General features: G+C 48.0%; 2 protein-coding genes across 7 annotated transcripts; one reads left to right on the forward strand and one right to left on the reverse strand.

The window, feature by feature from the left end:
• Positions 1–466: 466 nt before the first annotated feature.
• Positions 467–4863, reverse strand: LOC124463091 (intersectin-2-like). Of its 3 annotated transcripts, none has more exons than XM_047014814.1 (3): positions 4307–4863; positions 1548–2013; positions 467–1439 (listed from the first exon to the last, which is right to left on the reverse strand). In XM_047014814.1, the coding sequence occupies exons 1-3, from the start codon at positions 4369–4371 to the stop codon at positions 783–785; spliced, it is 1188 nt and encodes a 395-aa protein (XP_046870770.1). In that variant the 5' UTR covers positions 4372–4863; the 3' UTR covers positions 467–782. The 3 variants fall into 3 exon arrangements, with proteins under 3 accessions (XP_046870770.1, XP_046870769.1, XP_046870771.1); XM_047014813.1 differs by having other exon boundaries at positions 1548–2032; positions 4307–4469; XM_047014815.1 differs by lacking the exon at positions 4307–4863 and having other exon boundaries at positions 1548–2204.
• Positions 3268–10974, forward strand: fech (ferrochelatase). 4 transcript variants are annotated; one of them, XM_047014811.1, is made up of 11 exons: positions 3269–3520; positions 4111–4240; positions 4480–4599; positions 4719–4867; positions 5269–5403; positions 5998–6104; positions 7088–7186; positions 7427–7534; positions 8129–8293; positions 8630–8689; positions 8865–9606. In XM_047014811.1, exons 1-11 carry the CDS (start codon positions 3481–3483, stop codon positions 8892–8894), a joined length of 1143 nt encoding a protein of 380 aa, XP_046870767.1. In that variant the 5' UTR covers positions 3269–3480; the 3' UTR covers positions 8895–9606. The 4 variants fall into 4 exon arrangements, with proteins under 4 accessions (XP_046870768.1, XP_046870767.1, XP_046870766.1 ...); XM_047014809.1 differs by lacking the exon at positions 8865–9606 and adding an exon at positions 9614–10974 and having other exon boundaries at positions 3270–3520; XM_047014812.1 differs by lacking the exons at positions 5269–5403; positions 8865–9606 and adding an exon at positions 9614–10974 and having other exon boundaries at positions 3268–3520.
• The last annotated feature ends 1736 nt before the right edge of the window (positions 10975–12710 follow it).

Below are 12710 nucleotides of genomic sequence, written 5' to 3' on the forward strand. Positions count from 1 at the left end.
TTGGAGTTAAATGCGCAGAAAATGTAAAGAAGACTCATTTTTATGCAGTGCATGGTTGGTAACAAGTCAAATTAAGTACCTATAAGGGAAATTAAAATGGCAAACGTCTTGCTCTAAATGTATAATGTAATATGTTGTATTCTTTGAGATTTCTATATATTTATTTCTGCAAATTAGAAATGATCAAACCAGAATCATTATTGTTGTATACTTTTCAAAAGTCTGATATGTAAATAAAAACATGCTTTACCACATCTGTTTCACCATTATTATTGTTTTTATTGTTTCTACTACTACTACTACTACTACTACAACTACTACAACTACTACAACAACTACTACTACTACTACTACTACTACTTCTACTACTACTACTACTACTACTACTACTACTAATACTACTACTACTACTACTACTACTAATACTACTAATGCTACTACTACTACTACTACTAATACTACTAATACTACTACTATTACTACTACTATTACTACTACTACTACTACACAACTTCTATAAAGGTTCTTCAAGGTTTTCCACAGTTTCAAATTGAGGAAACCTCCAAAGGTTCATCAAGGATCTTGTTGTTTTGAAAGTTGCTTGTTAAAAGTTGATAAGTGTGCCTGTGATCCAAATGACTGAGCAAAGGTGTAGACGTTTAACTTTCTTGTTTGGAAGGGTCAGCAACACAAAAACCCTTGCTTACATGGTGATGACAGAAAAGAGTGCATCCCTGATGTTTGTCACGGTTGGTGTTACCGTAGATGGAAAGTCTCTCTTATCAGTGGAAATGAAAGGCCCTCTTTATCTTCTCGAAGAAGCCACATTTTGGCAAAGACCTCATTTCCAGTTTTTCTTTTTCCGCCTTTTTCTCTTCCTTTTCTGTCTTCTCAATGTCCTTCCTCTGCTCTTCTGCTAACCTTTGCATCTCTTTCCTTTCTAGATCTTTCATTTTGCATCTCTCATTCTCCAGCTTTCTTTGAATCTCCATGTTTCTTTTTTCTGCCTGCTCCAGCTGCTTCCTCTGCTTCTTCTCCATCTTCTCCTGTGCCAGCTTTTCTGCTTTCTTCTGCTTTTCTAGGAATTCCCTCTCTTTCTTTGCTGCTTTCCCCTTCTCAGCCTTTATCTCATTCTCAATTTTCAATATGTCACTGCTGGAACCCTCCTCAACAGATGCCTCCAGAACTTGCATCCTAGCCAGTTCACTCTCTAATCCTTCCTCCTGGTTGGCCAAGGGGTGGGTGTAGATTGGAGTGTCCTTGGGAAGAGGTGTGCTGGTGGGATCCTTGACCCTGTGGGGGTGCCTGGCCTGAGCTTCCAGGGGTTTGGTGGTGGTGAGGCCCAAGAATACTCCATCTTTACCCAGTGGGAGGCGTGTGGGGGTTGGGGAGGCTGGCTGATGGATGGGAGACATTGATGGAACTTTGATATCCGCTGTCTGTGTTGGAGACAAGAAAATTGTTAGCACTGTAATGGAATACCCAACACAAAGGACACTTTTCTGAAGTAAAAAACAAAACAAATGACATGGCTTTAGTCTTCTTACCTCTTCAAGCAGTTCGTCCATCATCTTCAACTCCTCCATGATGGTAAGAGACTTAACCACCTGTGTGTGAGGTGTCTTGGTCTCCTGCAGACCTTCAAGTTTCTTCTTGGAGGAGTTGAGCTCCTGCTCTTTCCGTCTCTGCTCTGCTTTCCACAGCTCTCGCTCCTTCTGCATCCACTCTCTCCACCTCTCCTGCCTCTGCATGTCCAGCCTGTCTTCTGCCAGCCTTTTCTCTGCCTCCCTTATCTCTTCCAGCTTCTTTTCAGGCGGCTTCTGTAATATCTTTTTTAGGTCAACCCACCTTTTAATTATACGCATCGTTTCTGCATTCTTTTGTCTTTTCTGCATCTCCAGGAACCGTCTTTGTTCAGCCAGTACCTGTGGCCCGCTTTTTACCACCGGTGTCCGTTCTTTCTTTTTCTTATCCATCCGCTTCTTTTTGGGAAATCCGCTCATGTTCTCTGTTCTATTGGAAAAGAAAGTGACTGCAGTGCAGTGTTGACATAGACTTTTATAGTTATTTTACTCACCAACAACTATGACACATTAGAAATGACACATTGCTTTGTGAAATCATAGCTATTGTGACAACATTCTGATTCGCCCGCTGGATATTTCATTCTCCGATGTTATTCTAAGAGGGTGTTTCATGGCAAAAACACGTCACATGTACCCCCCCCCCCACCCCCCTCCCTGATGTGATACTAGTAACGGAAGCTCAGCTTCCCCTGCAATAAAAAAAAAGTCCAATATTTACTATTACGTTAACATTTTAAATGCGTTATCAGTAATCAGTTAAATATATTAACAGGTCGACTGACTGATTTCCTTCTCATACATTCCCGTAGCGTCCCGTTTTTTTCAGTGCTTCGAAACTATACGGTCATTGGATGCTGAGATTATGTCCCGCCTCGGACGCTCAGCGTCTCTGGGGGTGAATGGAGGAGTGGGCTGGCCTGGACGCTGGGCTTTCGCGTGATGATTGGAGGGTTTGTGCATCTCCTTTTGATTGACAGTAATTTTGTACTACAAAAAGTCACCGAAGCTATTCAAACTCACTCCCATCGCTGATTTTGCAGCTGTAGTTGAAAGACAAACTGCAGAAACCTATTTCTTGGTATTTGCTTGGCGAAATTGCCAACCAATTTTCATCATACATTTCATACAATTATACACCACGTTCCTTGTTTCAATTTAACCTAATTTCCACATTTCTTCCTTGATTAATAGTTTTGTTAGATCGTTCGTTCATTCATTAATTCATTCAGTAGGCTAGGTTTGTCGTAGGGGTGACCTAGCCAGTGAACTAGCCAAATGAATAAAAAGAAAATAGGATGTAGGCAAAAAATGAGTTTCCCCTCTTCGAAAGACCAGCAGCCCTTGAGCCTTGTTGCCCAGGGCACAGACATTTTTTAATCCGGCACTGCCTACGCACAGCACGTAGTTAGGCGGCACTGGCTACAATACACAAACACTGTTTTTGACGTGATTTAACATAATATTACGATCGACTTAGAATAAACTACTCACATTATATACATTTAGTTATTTATTTAGCAGACGCTCTATAAAGTTAGGACTGCGTTCATAATGTGATATAACATTTTAGTTGACATTGTCCAGGGCCCCTTAGATGTCATGTGCCTCTGGGCAAGTGCCCCAGTTGTCCTAATGTTTAATCCGGCCTTGGGTGGAACCATAGGGTGGAACGCTGCGATCAAGGGCTTTGGTGGGCGGAGTCTCGATGCGCTAGTGGCGTCATCAGCTATGTCAGTGAAAACACGCATGACAACACTGCTTAAAGAGAGAGTAGAGGCTCGAAGGAACACTGAAAGCCAGCTGAAGTCATCTAAGGAGCTACGCATTGGATATACCTTTCTGCCAAGAGGAGCTACTTAAAGAGAAGAAAGGGACAACACAACCACTCAATACCATGATGGCTGTGTTGGGCAGTGCGAGTCGGCTGGTCCAATGTGAGTTAAGAATGGCATGCCTAGTTAGCATAACCTTCACTGACAGGTTGTGAATGAGAAAGTTAGCTAGCTACGAGTCACATGCCAAGACTATGCAGGCTATGTTGGTTTGAAAATAACGTTTCCCTAAAGCCTTACTTACAGTCGATCAGCTATTTAGCTCTTGCGCAATTGTAATACCAAGCTTAGGTCAGATTTGTAGCTAACTAGCTTCTTGCTAGCACAGCTAGCGTTAGCCAGTTCGCTACTTACTGACCGGTTGTCTTACCACATACCGTAGTGCTAGCAATCTAGCTAATATTGATGTCTCGAAATTGTTTTTTATTAACATCAATAAGTTCGTATTGTATGTCTTTCAAAATGCATGTTTTTGGTGGATATTTTCTCCGTGGAAAAGTTTTGTAAAGAGGATACATTTGCAGTTACACAAGGTACTATATTGAACTTGCATAACCCTGCGCCGCCAAGTGTACACTAAATAGAACTACAGCGTATTCAACTATCGGTCATGGTAGTGCCTACATAATATTACTTGCATAACTGCACTGTACTTATGTGAAGGTTGTTTCTTTTATTATAATTTTCCTCAGTTGCCAGAAGCAGCCATGCCATAACCCTGTCTGTAAGTACATCTCTCAGAACAAGAAGGCAGTCAACTGCAGCTGCTGCAGCCTTTGTGCAACCAGCTTCTGCTGTATCCACAGAAACCCTAGAGAACAGGTAAGCAATGCCTTTTCTTTCAAACTATTATTAGAGTTTAGTCGCGCAAATACTTCAGTGACATACTTAGTGAAAAATTGTGTGCGAGAGAAAGAGGGTGAGGGGAGTCCTGGACGCTCATCTTCCTGCATGTGGCAGCTCTCAGGATGCTAACTTAGATGTCTTTGATATATTTCCCCAAGAGGGACTCCCAGAATTGCAAACGTCCACAGTAATTGCCGTGTTTTGTCTCAATGCAGAAAACCTAAAACTGGGATTCTTATGCTGAACATGGGAGGTCCTGAAAAACTCACAGACGTTCACGACTTCCTATTGCGGCTCTTCCTGGACACCGACTTGATGAAACTTCCTGTTCAGAAGTAAGAAAAGGCCCGCTCGCAGGTCTCCCACAACGACGTGGAAGACGTTTGCGCAAGATCCCTTTTGGTTCACCTCTCTTGACACCTCCTAAGTCGTGCGATGTCTCTGCCTTCCACAGCACACTGGGGCCATTCATAGCAAAGCGCCGCACGCCTAAGATCCAGGAGCAATACAGCAAGATCGGAGGAGGCTCGCCCATCAAGGCCTGGACCACCATGCAAGGGGAGGGCATGGTCAAACTGCTGGATGAAATGTGTCCAGAGACAGGTGAGACCCAGGGACCCCTTGTACCGCGTTAGCCATAGCGAGGGAGCTGTTTTTTAGGACCAGTTGTCTGCTTATCTTGCTCCGGAGCCGAGTTGGAGTGCGGGGAGGAGATAGTAAAGTGTTGCGACACACCCCACACCCCACCACACCTTAGTGATAAGAGGTTGGCTTTCTCCTGCTGGGTCATTTCTCACTCTCTATAAGAACTCGGCACAAGGATTATGGATGATGCAGTATAACTGTCAACAAAGCGTCAAAAGTATCCACCCCGGGAACCAATTCTTTTCATATAAAAGGGTTTCCTGCTGTATTTACACACGTCCGAGCGGTGAAAATAAACAAGGTTCCCACGTCGTGTAACTTGATCGTTTTTCCTCCCCCAATGTTCTCCATTTTGATAGCGCCTCACAAGTTTTACATCGGCTTCCGCTACGTGCACCCGCTGACCGAGGAGGCCATCGAGGAGATGGAGAAGGACGGGGTGGAGAGAGCCGTGGCCTTCACGCAGTACCCCCAGTACAGCTGCTCCACCACAGGCAGGTGGCCGTCTCAGCCCTCCCCCTGGCCGTCGCTACTCCAGCCAGGAGTCTTTGTCCCCCCCAACCACGTTTTGAATCTGAATGTATCTGATGGAAACAAAACTTTGAACGTGTAAAATGTTGTCGTTTTTTTTTTTTTTTTACAAAAGAAGATGTTTAGAGTAGACCTAATCTGTGGGGGAGACCAACCCTTTCTGGGGTTTTGGTTTGTGACTGACAAATATCTGGACATGTAGGTTATCTAACAGAAGGTTGTGGAAGCACCCCACCCTGCCTCCTTTATGTATTGCAATGGCTAGATAACTATAGAAGGGTTCGTCCCACCAGCTGCTCCTCCTAGACACACTCCTGTCACTGTGAGAGAAGATTCAATATCAGGGAGGGAGGAGAGAGGGAGGGAGACCTGAAGAGGAACTGCTTGAGAAATGTATTTCCTTGTAGCCAACCAGCCACGTCGTGACTCATCACTGGGACATTCGGACTGCTGTGTTCCATTTCCTCCTTTTCTTCGTGTGACACGGAGCACAGACGATGGCATTGTTGTTCTCGCTCCTCTGCTGATCTCCCATCTCCCCGTGTGTCCCCGCACAGGAAGTAGTTTGAACGCCATCTACCGTTACTATAGCAACAGAGCCGACCGGCCCAAGATGAGGTGGAGCGTCATCGACCGCTGGCCCACACATCCGCTGCTGGTGGAGGTGAGAACTCTTCATGTGGGGGTGCTGTCGACGTAGCATGACTGACCCTCACTCACTGGTACCCCATCAGCACAATACATTTACATGTAGTCATTTAGTAGACACCCTTATCCAGAGCGATTTACAGTAAGTACAGGGACATTCCCCCTGAGGCAAGTAGGGTGAATGAATTGCCTTGCCCAAGGACACAACGTCATTTGGCACAGCCAGGAATCGAACCGGCAATCTTCTGATTAATTGCCCGATTCCTTAACCGCTCAGCCATCTGACCCCAAAGACATTTCAGCACAAAATACATTTCATTGACTAGATGATTTGAAATGAGCCTGGGAGCCAGACGAATCTGCGAACCCGTGTTTTATTTGCCCTGGCGGGTGGGCCCGGCCCCTCCCATAACCCCCTCCACTGAGATCTGGTCGGGCCGATCACCACAGTGTATCCGATATGGGCCGGTTGAAAACAAGGACTGTACCGTTGAGGAATTGTTCGTGAACAACCGAGATGTACTTTTTGTTGCTCAGAGGGGGGAAGCCTCTCTGAAGGCCTTTTAGTCTGCCCTCTTTCCCTCTTAGAAATGGAAAATGACCTGAGGGAACACGCCTTTGCCAATGGGTCTGGTGACGCCAGGCTAGTTCGGAGTCGCATTGAGGTTCTTCAAGTATTCAGCCTTGTGCTTGTTGCTATGGAGATTGGCACCAAACTCCCAGCTGAGTTCGTCAGGGTGATCGACCTAGGATGAACCGTTCCCATTTGCAAAGCGTATCCTCGGTCCCCCTGACCCTCTCAGGCCCTCGATTTGAAGTGCTTCAGTGCTGGAAACCCGATACGTGTCCTGTCCGTTTCAAGGCACAGAGAAACCTAGAAGCGGCTACACCCGAGTACCTTGGTGTATATTTGTATCTGAGTAGGTGTGAAAATAGAGGCTGGCCTCAGACGAGACTTAACGAGACCTCTCTCTCTCTCTCCCTGTGGCCCTTTGGCAGTGCTTCGCGGAGCACGTCCTTAACGAGCTGCAGAAGTTCCCCCCGGAGAAGAGGGACGACGTGGTGATCCTGTTCTCGGCACATTCCCTCCCCATGGCTGTGAGTACTCGTCCATTCACCCAGCCCTCCACACCCTCATGCTGGGTGTAGGTGTCTGGGTGTCAGTGTGCGTTTGATTTCGATGCCTAGATATTACCCATTGGTCGGATGAGCTCTGTGTCTTTTTTTTGTCTTTCCGCCAGACGCCGAGTTAACCTGGCCCAGCCTGTGGGATGTGTTACTATGTTCACAGGTTGTACTAACTGTGTTTGTTTGTGTGTGTGTGTGTCCCATGTCTAGGTGGTGAACCGGGGAGACCCCTATCCTCAAGAGGTGGGAGCCACAGTGCAGAGGGTTATGGAGAGGCTGGGTCACTGCAACCCTTACCGCTTAGTCTGGCAGTCCAGGGTAAACACAGTCACGCACACACACAGTCACACACACACACGGTCACGCACACACACACAGTCACGCACACACACACACAGTCACGCACACACACACACACCCACACAGTCACGCACACACACACAGTCGCGCACACACACAGTCACGCACACACACAGTCACGCACACACACAGTCACGCACACACACAGTCACGCACACACACAGTCACACACAGTCACACACTCAGGAAGGGAGTCGATGATACTTCGCTAGGGGGAGACATTCCGAAGGTTCTTACTTATGTATGGAGTAATCTGAGTCATGAGTAATCTTCAAAAGCCCTCCTGAATTTCATGTAGCAAGCTTCAGATTTATAATTGACCCAAAAGCACCACCTAGTGGTTATGAATGGACCGTGCACCCCAATAGGATCACTTCAGTTTCAGTTCAGCGCCACACATTAAGTCACGTATACATTGTTTTTTATTATTAATGTGATAAAACTTCAATTAGCAGCACATAACCAGTTTGAAGTGAATTCCGACACCACACCAACACACCCGGTGTCCGGCCCTGACCCCCCCCCCCCTCCCACCCGTGTCTCCTCCCCCAGGTGGGGCCCATGCAGTGGCTGGGCCCCCAGACGGACGACGTCATCAAGGGCCTGTGCGAGCGCGGCAAGAAGAACCTGCTCCTCGTGCCCATCGCCTTCACCAGCGACCACATCGAGACGCTGCACGAGCTGGACATCGAGTACTCCCAAGTCCTGGGGGAGGAGGTGAGGAACCCCACACACGCACACACTGCCCACCTGGGTAGAGCAGCAAAGAGCCTTTACTCTGTTGTATGTGTGGATACTGTACATGATGATTGGTGGGGAGGACGTGTATGAGAGAACTCTGGTGACCATACAGCTAAGGCGCATGTAATAGATTAGTATGCAGTTCCCCCCCCCCCCCCCCCCCCCCCCCCTCCCCGCCTCAACATTCCCATCACGGCAGGGGGAACCAGCAGTCCCACAACACCCAGAAAAGAGTGTAGGAGGGTTTAGTTAGCGTCATGCTAACTGGACGGTGCTGAGGTAACGTGTGGACGTGGTGTATCTGTTCCTCAGTGCGGCGTGGAGAACATCAGACGCGCCGAGTCCCTGAACGGGAACCCGTTGTTCTTCAAGGTAAGTGTCTGGCGTCGCGTCAGGGGGGACGCCCTCGAGGTGCACCTCCTTGAGATCTCACGAATGCGCGGTGCCCAGCTCAAACAAACCAAATACTTTTCCTTAATATAAAAGTGCTTAAAAAAAATTCTGGCCTTCTTTCCTCGTGATTCGTGAAACAACGGGGTTTCTCAAGACGGCGTCCTCGCCGAATCGCCGCTCGTAGCGGGAAGAAACGGGCAAAGTGCCGGCTTGTGTGCTGCTTGGATACTGCGGCGGAGTAGACCCCCAGCTCGCTGTGGAGTGACTGGGTCGTTTGCCGGTGCCAGGATCAAAAGACGCACAGGCAGAGCTTTTGAAGCGGCATCGGCCCCTCCCAGAGTTGACCCCCGGTCACCCCCCGTTTTCTCTCAGCTGGGGTAATTTGTCGAGGGATAGGCACCATGGGTAGCACTGCTCAGCCCATGAGCTGGGAGGAAAGCTCCAGGGAGCGACCGGTCAATAAAGGGATTGACCGAGCCGACCCTCCCCACGCCCTCTCTCTCTCCCTTACAACCATCCCTCCATCCCTCGCTCCTCTCAGCCCCGCTCGAGCAAGGTGGCCTCCCTGGAAGTTGTGCAAGTTGTGTGGACAAGTACCAGGCAGCTTTTGCCAGGGTTTATTCGAGGGAGCGGCCCCAATCAATCGGCTAGCCTTTTGAGTTCACTTGCAGTGGCGCTAACCTGGCACTGATCAAGCCCCCCAATCGGAGCCCTAACCCAGACCCCTCACCAGCCTTCTGCGGACCCACAAGCAGCTCCACCGTCTACTGACAAAAGGCCTAGACATGGTTCAAAGGTTTCCTTGCCATTTTTGTCCTTTTCTCTGTGCGTGTTGGTCAGTGAGACCAGCCCGGTTTTTGATGTGCTCGGCCCAGCTCACTGTACTCCTTCCTCCTTCCTCAGGCCCTGGCTGACCTGGTCCGGTCTCACCTCAAGTCCGACGAGCCGTGCTCCCGCCAGCTGACTCTGCGCTGCCCGCTTTGCGTCAACCCCACTTGTGGAGAAACCAAGGCCTTCTTCGCCAGCCAGAAGTCCTAACTTCCCTCCCTCCCGCTCTCACACGCACACGCTTATACGCTCTTACGCCGTAGACCCCCCCCCCCCCCCCCCCCCCCGCCGTCCATCCTCCTCCTGGCTGTCAATCTGGAACGAACGCGAAAAGCCAAATATAACCCCAAAAAACTGTCACTCTTCACAAATCGCCGTCCATCCACGTCACATAGCATCGAAGACCCAGATTGGAGATTTTTAATTATTTAATTTTTTTACATTCCATCTGGTTGGTGGTCTCTTTCCGGCACATTCTCTGTGGAATTAACCTGGACGTCATTCATATTAGGATTTTGGGGGGAATGATTGAAATAATTGATGCTGGCTAAAGTCCATTCTTGTGCTCTCCTCTTCATCTGCTATATCCATTGCTGAGCTCCACACTGTACAAAACAACCGTGCCACAGCTCCACAGTCAAACGTAACCACTGACCTCACGCTGACCCGCCTACCACAGTGGAAGACGGTGCTAGCACGTCGTCTCGCTAGAATTCAGCTTTCTGTACTGCTAACACACCAGTCCTTCCGAGTCTTCAGTACCCTCTGTGGCAAGCTGTGAAATGTAGCGTGGCAGACGCTGGCTCTGTCTGGAGCCTGCAGCTTCTGTCCTTGACCCCGAGGGCGTTGAATCGAGGGGTCGGCTTCTCCCCGCGACCTCGTTCTGACCGTAGGTAACCACGGGAACGGCCTCCTGTCGCCATCGCTGCCGCACCGCCGACTCGTTGTGCCTTTTCAGTCATTCACTTTTCAAAGACGGGAAGATTTGACTGTTTTTATGCACGTTTTCCTCCGGCGATCTGGTCACACCTGGTTTTAATGGATTGAATTACTCTGTACATCATGTTGAAGGTCCCTTAGAAAGTGTTTTGGTGTGTGTGTGTGTGTGTTTTGACTCAGTGTACAGTTATGTACTGTACCACAGGTATGTGTGTATATAGCAAGAGAAACCAGTTTAGTCACAGGTCAGACATTTATTTATTGAAGTTAAAACTTCATCAGCTTGTTCCATACCATGTACCTTTTTATATTCTGAACGTTATACAAAGATATATAAACATAAATTAAAGATGCTTGGTATAAGATTCTCCACAATATCTCACCCTTCCTTGGTATATTGTTTTGCACATATTCTTCAATGACACCCTGCAATTCAGTGTTCATTCCGACAAGAACAAATTGACTTATTTTGATTAAAATTGGAATCAAACGATTAACCTCACGCCAGATTCATTTCCTCTGTCTCCCCGTGTAGTACACGTCTAAGCAGGGAGCCACACACACACATACAAAAAGAAAATCTAAATTCCTGGATATTAACAAATATAATGCCAGGCCTCCTTAAAGTCTCCCTTCAAAGTAAATATCAGCAACAGAAAGATGTGTATCCACATCAAGGCCAGCAGCCTATCTGCACTGTTCCTGGGCTGTCTCCCAACCTCCTCCATCTTTTTTCTTTCTTCCCTGTTCTCCTCCCTCCCTCCCTGACCCTACCTTTCTTCTACTCCCCCCACCACCACCACCATCCCATTCCCTCCCCCATCATCCATCTACTCTCCTCTTTCCCACCTTCCCCCAGTCTTGCGCCCCCCCCTCCCCCTCTTTCCCATCCTCCCCCACCGTGTCCCAATCACCTCCAGTGCTGTTGATTAAGCTGAGAGAGATTGGCTGTCCAGGACCCAATAACCCCTCAGAGTTCGGGCCCTGTGCTCCGTGCCACTCATCTCCTCTCCTGGCTTGCCAGCATAGTGTGTAATGTATGTGTGTGTGTGTGTTGATGGGAGGAAGGGGGGCGGGGCGGGGGGGGAAGTGTGAGATCCCGCTTGCAGCAACAGCGGGAGCCACCTGGTAATTGAAAAGCCGGGGACGCCGGCCGCTCTCTCGCCGTGTGACCTCTAATTGAGAGCCCTCCGATTGATTTCTTGAGCGTGAGAGAGAGAGGGGGGGGGGGAGGCAGGAGGTAGAGGGTCCAAAAGGTTTCGGTGGTGGGGCATTCGGCGGGGGCGGCCGCGGAGAGGCAGCGTGACATGAGGGAACGAATTAGCGGCCGACCCAGGGCGGACGGGCTAACCAGCGGGTATAGGCCAAGTGCAAAGGGGAGAAGAAGAAGGTCGCTGGAGAGAGAAGCAGGATGAGGGGAATGGTGGGAGGAGACTGGTGTTTACTTTATTCAAACACGTTGTCCACTTCTTTTCCTTTGCGAACGCGTCCTTGGAATGTGTTCCGAGGTCCAATAAGATGGTCTCAGAAGACGTTTCCCAGGCAACCAGTTTCTCCGCGACCAATTTGATCTTTGATGGCTACTGATATGAACACAACAACATGACTGTACAGGCTTCCAATTTGATAACTGAATAACTGAAATCCTTTTATTTTATGCTAAACATTGTCTGAAATTGCTTTGGTGGTCACACAGCCAGACCAATCGGATGGCTTTGTGAAGAAGCAAGGAGGTTGTAGTCATTACACTGAAAGACTCGAAAGATGTTACAAACTCGAATCGAAATATTTGACATTTTGTAGTTGTACATATGCAAAAGTTCATTGAAATGTAATCTGTTTGAAAATGAATGTGTGATACAAATGTTTGTTTCTGTGTCATTATTCCTACTGTGTATCAGGTAGAGGGAGAGCAGTAGGTTCATTGCAGCCCATTCTTCAGTACCGGTCATCCACACCACTTGACCACTGACAGATAACATTCTCTTGACTGTGTGTCTGGATTTAACTGAGTCTGGTCACTAAAGACATGATTTCAGTGACTCAGATCTGATTATCGGGTCATAGAAAGACAACGTCAACAGATTAGATGAATGATGGATTTTGCCCTAGCAATCAAAACTAAAAGGGATAGAAGGATATATATTTTTTAAATGTATGAAGTTGTTCCAGCTTAGACTGACATATTGCTGGATTCTGTTGTTTAGTCAGAGGGATTAAAAAGTGTGGTTTG

This window comes from Hypomesus transpacificus, unplaced genomic scaffold (assembly GCF_021917145.1).
Source record: "Hypomesus transpacificus isolate Combined female unplaced genomic scaffold, fHypTra1 scaffold_27, whole genome shotgun sequence".
Taxonomy (NCBI): Eukaryota; Metazoa; Chordata; class Actinopteri; order Osmeriformes; family Osmeridae; genus Hypomesus; species Hypomesus transpacificus.

Excerpts from the sequence above, each read along its gene's own strand:
- LOC124463091 (XM_047014813.1), bottom strand. The coding sequence starts at position 4,361 with ATGAGCGTCCAGGACTCCCCTCACCCTCTTTCTCTCGCACACAATTTT. Across the intron at positions 2,033-4,306 it reads CGCACACAATTTTTCACTAA|TCACTTTCTTTTCCAATAGA; the intron begins GTATGTCACTGA and ends ACTGCACTGCAG. Across the intron at positions 1,440-1,547 it reads TGGACGAACTGCTTGAAGAG|ACAGCGGATATCAAAGTTCC; the intron begins GTAAGAAGACTA and ends TCTCCAACACAG.
- fech (XM_047014809.1), top strand. The coding sequence starts at position 3,481 with ATGATGGCTGTGTTGGGCAGTGCGAGTCGGCTGGTCCAAT. Across the intron at positions 4,868-5,268 it reads TGAAATGTGTCCAGAGACAG|CGCCTCACAAGTTTTACATC; the intron begins GTGAGACCCAGG and ends CCATTTTGATAG. Across the intron at positions 8,690-9,613 it reads GGAACCCGTTGTTCTTCAAG|GCCCTGGCTGACCTGGTCCG; the intron begins GTAAGTGTCTGG and ends CTCCTTCCTCAG.